The following is a 5,000-nucleotide window of genomic DNA, read 5'->3' on the forward strand; positions in this document are numbered from 1 at the left end:
AGAGCTGTGTGCATTAAACAGTTTTCCACCTTAAAAAGCAACGAGTCAATATAGTCTCCAGCCATACTTTGAATCAGACTATTTTCACTGCGATGTTTTGAAACTGGGGATTTCTTTCATAAGCAACGAGTCAATAGTCTCCAGCCCTAGTCTGAATTAGATTATTTTCACTGAGATATTTTGAAACTGGGTTTTTCTTTCATAAGCAACGAATCAATAGTCTCCAGCCCTAGTCTGAATTAGATTATTTTCACTGCGATGTTTTGAAATAGGGTTTTTCTTTCATAAGCAAATCCATTCAAAACTGAAGAAACATCAAGAGTATTTTATTTAGATTGAAATTTTAATTTGATACGCACTTGACATCGGGGATAAGCTTTGTTTGGCGTCACATCTGTCAGCAATGTATTTTATTACTGCCAAAATTCTATCATCTTTTCTAGCCTATGATAAGTCAATGAAACTTTTTGTTGTTAAAATGAAATTCTTAGTTTGCTTGTGACACCGACGTGTACATATATGCAGGTCTGACATCCGAACCCAATTATGGGCCTAATTTAATATTGATGTATAGGACACTACTTTGCGTCATTTTTTGAGATTTCCATTGCAACATAATGAATTGGGTTATCAGACCTGCGAATAAGTGCACGTCGAATTCTAGCCATTTATAAGTCAATGAAACATTTTTGTTGTGAAAATATATTCTTCAGTTGTTTGTGAATTCATCTATAGATAGAACGAAGTTGACGTCACTAGGGTCTTTGTTATTGTTCTTTGCCATCCATGTCTATGATATTGTGTGTTGGTCCGTTATGCTTCCAGATGGCAATGTTGTGAGTATTTTAGTCAAGTGCACAGCATCTATAGTTCAAACCATTTTTATAACATTATTTTTTTAAAAAAATAATTTTCGGGTGATGGGTCCCTTCAATTGATTGTTCCGTATTCAGATATTTTACATTTAAATAAAATAAGATGCCATTATGCATTTCATTGTTTATTCATTTGCTTGTTTATTGTTTTTTACTTGTCCGATCGACCAGGTCGGATCAGCAAAATTCCGTGAGAGTTGAAACAGGAATTTGATGATGATGATGATGATGATGATGATGATGATGATGATGATGATAATGATGATGATGATGATAATGATGATGATGATGATAATAATAATAATAATAATAATAATAATAATAATAATAATAATAATAATAATAATATAATAATAATATAATAATAATGATAATAATTAATGATGATGATAATGATAATGCTGCTGCTGCTGCTGATGATGATGATGATGATGATGATGATGATGATGATGATGATGATGATAATGATGATGATGATGTTTATTATTATTATTATTATTATTATTATTATTATTATTATTATTATTATTATTATTATTATTATTATTATTATTATTATTATCATTATCATTTTATAAAACAAACAATGAAGACAGAAGTTTGGTGGGTGGGAGGAGGAGGGGGGAGGAGGGGGGGGGGGGGGAGACGGAACAACGAACGACTCTGCCTTCCAACTTCCAGGTAAGGATTGCATAACGGCTAGATATGGGTGAAAATGGTTCAGGTGCAGGCTGGGGTCAAATTCTACGTCTGACTGAGTGACGAGAAATAGGTATCGACTCAACAATATACGTTACACATCTTGTAAGCCTTGGTTGCTCTCATCCCTGACCGTAGCCATCGTTAAGTTATAGCCTGACACTGAGCGGAGCCATCATAAAGTTATAGCCTGATAGTGACCAAAAAATGACACCAAAAGGCCAGTCTTTGGCCACAAAAGAAAACAAATCGTGAGTTGTATTCAATAGTTCAACCAATGAAATAACTTGTTTCGTTGAGCTCCACTAACGACAACTCACTAGACGCAACACAAACTTTAAAAACGACGTCAAACTGCTGGTCCTACAGGGTTCTAGCGTAGCCATCGTAAAGTTATAGCCTGACACTGACCGAAAAATGACGTCAAAAGGCCAGTCTTTGGCCACAAAAGAAAACAAATCGTGAGTTGTATTCGATAGTTCAACCAATGGGACCACTTGTCTCCATGAGCACTACTAACGACAATTCACTGGGCGGTGCAAAAACCAAATAATATGACGTCAGAATGCCAGAAAAAAATCTCGACTGTACCCGAGATCGATCACGGTCCCTTTGTGTGGGAAGCGAGTGCTCTACCACCTGAGCTATCGGGACCCTCAATTAATTAATACTATTAGAAATGTATTTACTTATAAATGTAATAATACTTGTTGTTTATGTCTTTATTTTAAGTCTAATGAAAGAATGAATGCATAACCAGAATGTGGAAATGACTTGTTACAAATCAATGTGATACTAAATTATAATTTCTACAAAGGATCAAAAAGTAAAACTTATCTTATCAATAGTTTAAAAAAAAAAAAAAAAAAAACCCCAACAAAACAACAATGCTCAGTGCGCATCTTGTGCGGCAATGTGATCTTGTGGTATGACACTCGCTTTCGGAACGGAAGGTCCTGGGTTCGAGCCTCGCTCGGCGTATAGTTAAGTCCTTGTAAAAAAAAAAAAGCTCTTTACTCAAATTCTCTCATCGTACCCAGCTGTAAAATGAGTACATGACCGTTAACAGCGTTGTCTGAAAAAAAAAAATGGAATAAAAAAAGGCGTCATGTCTTATTCTATATGATACATGTTGCTGTTGGTCGGGGACCCCTTGTAAGGCGCTTTGAGCACGATAAGTTGATATTGCACTATATAAATGCTCTAGTTTATGTTCCATCTATGGCCTATAACATTTCCAATCAGCCATCTTTTCATGTTCTATGGTTGTAGAAATGTGAGAACGGCCCCACACCCCCATCCACGGACGAATGTGATGAATTGAATTACAAGGACTATGGTGGCTATGATGGGGTACAGAGGGTATGGGTGGAGGTCAAGCGTGGTGAGTCTCGCTTATCAGTAAATCATCATCGTTTTTATCATCGTTCTTATCATCATCTTCACCAACACTAGCATCTTTTTCATCATCATCATCACCATCATCATCATCATCATCATCATCATCATCGTCGTCGTCGTCATCATCACCATCATCATCATCATCATCATCATCATCATCATCATCATCATCATCATTATCATCATCATAGTCATCATCATATCGCCATCATCATTACCATTGTTATCGTCGTTATCGTTATCAACAACATCATGCTCTTCTTTAATTTTTACCATTAATTTTCATATAAACTTCTGGGTTATTCCAGTCTTCCTTTGGAATAGAGCCTTGAGTCAAATTCCCCTATGGGATGAATAAAGGATTTTTAAAAAAATTTACGGCTTCTCTGCCCTGGCCTGGCTACGAGATGGTGCTCTACAATCGAGGCCATCTACCCCCGCGCGCGCCCCCACCCAAATGCTATCAAACGTACTAATCTATCTTGAGTCCTCTCGCGACTTCTTGAGGTCATGAGGTCAACACACAAATACCACGAAAGTATATTATTGGCGAGCTATACGTTAAAGCTATCAAATCATTAAGAAGTTAAGGAGCAGGCACCGGTGTAAGATAAAGATGTGTGTATGAAAGGTTCCAGACAAAGCAAGAAAGAAAAAATACAAGTAAAAAAACCATCCCAAACAATCAGTCTACCTCGACTGGGGATCGAACCTCAGACCTTCTACTAATGGTATCAAGTCTGACCGGTAATCAGAAGGTCTAAGGTTCGATCCTCAGTCGAGATAGACATACTTTGTTGGATGTTTTTTGTCTTGTATTTTTTTTTTCTTGCTTTGTCTGGGACCTTTTATACACGCTTGTTCAGATCTTTATCTTATACATTTAAGCTATTGATCTATCTATTCTTAACATAAACATGTAAAACAGAGACGACTGAGACATTGAGTAAGGTTCGATCTATGATCTCAATTGTCTCTGTGTTTTATTGTTTGTGTTGGGAATAGATCGCCAATGTAAAAGGTTGTGTTGTTTGTGCGTTGACCTCATGACCTCATGACCTCAAGAAGTCCAATTATATTTTTCTTTTTGGAAATGGATGGCGTCAACGTGCAATATTATTTGTAGGTCTGATAACCTGATTCCTTATGGGCTCATTGTTGCAATGGAAATCTTTTTTTTTTTAATGACGCAATATAATATTGTCCATTACAAGAATGTTAAACTAGGCTCATAAGTGTATTCAGATGTCAGACCTGTATTTATGTACACGTCGGATGGCGTCGATTGTCGAGCATCCCTCTCGTGGTCAGGCGGAGGTCCCTGAACAGTGAAAGCCGTGTCCTCGAGTTTTCTGGCCAAATTTTTAATTCTCTGTCTGTCCAGAGTGCTGTAATTAACTAGTTAAACAGTGTCATAATACTGTTTGAAGGCGGATGGGTAGCAAGCAACGTGTACATATTTGCAGGTCGGATAACCCAAATTGTTATGGGCTCATTGTTGTAATGGAAATACTCTTATACCAGCGCAAAATAGTGTCCATAACAATAATGTTCATACAAGCCTATAAGTGCATTAGGTTATCAGACCTGCAAATAAGTGCATGTTGGTAGCAAGTATTATTTGTATAAATATTACAAAAATAGCTTTAAGCTAAGGAAAAGAAACCAAGCTTCACCAATATTCCTACAGGCGGTTCATAATCCATCTTCTTTTTTCCACACATCTTTGTTATCTCTTCTTTGTGGTTATGTGGTATTGTGGTATGACACACGCCTTCGGATTGGAAGGTCCTGGGTTCGAGTCCCGATCGGCGCATAATGGAGTCCTTGGAAATGACTCTTTACCCCCATTCTCTCACCATTCTCATGTTCGTTAACAGCTTTGTCTCTGTCCGTAAAAAAAATTGTAATGTCGCCTAACAAGCGTCATGTCTCGTCCTATATATTAAGTGTTGCTATTGGCTTGGGACCCCGTATAAACCGCTTTGAGCACGTTTAGTAGATATTACGCTATAAAAAAGCTCA

At 37.1% G+C, this 5,000-nt stretch overlaps 1 protein-coding gene across 1 annotated transcript in view; it reads left to right on the plus strand.

Annotated features, from left to right (window-relative positions):
• Positions 1 to 1,590: 1,590 nt before the first annotated feature.
• The window catches only part of LOC144963948 (uncharacterized), a 27,017-nt gene continuing 23,607 nt past the window's right edge, over positions 1,591 to 5,000 (plus strand). Inside the window, exons 1-2 of the mRNA XM_078897890.1 lie at positions 1,591 to 1,599; positions 2,847 to 2,958. Of these exons, the coding sequence (XP_078754016.1) occupies positions 1,591 to 1,599; positions 2,847 to 2,958 (121 nt within the window). The remainder of the gene's footprint in view (positions 1,600 to 2,846; positions 2,959 to 5,000) is intronic.

This window comes from Berghia stephanieae, chromosome 2 (genome assembly GCF_034508935.2).
Source record: "Berghia stephanieae isolate SIO BIC M18660-M18661 chromosome 2, UCSD_Bste_1.3, whole genome shotgun sequence".
Classification (NCBI taxonomy): domain Eukaryota; kingdom Metazoa; phylum Mollusca; class Gastropoda; order Nudibranchia; family Aeolidiidae; genus Berghia; species Berghia stephanieae.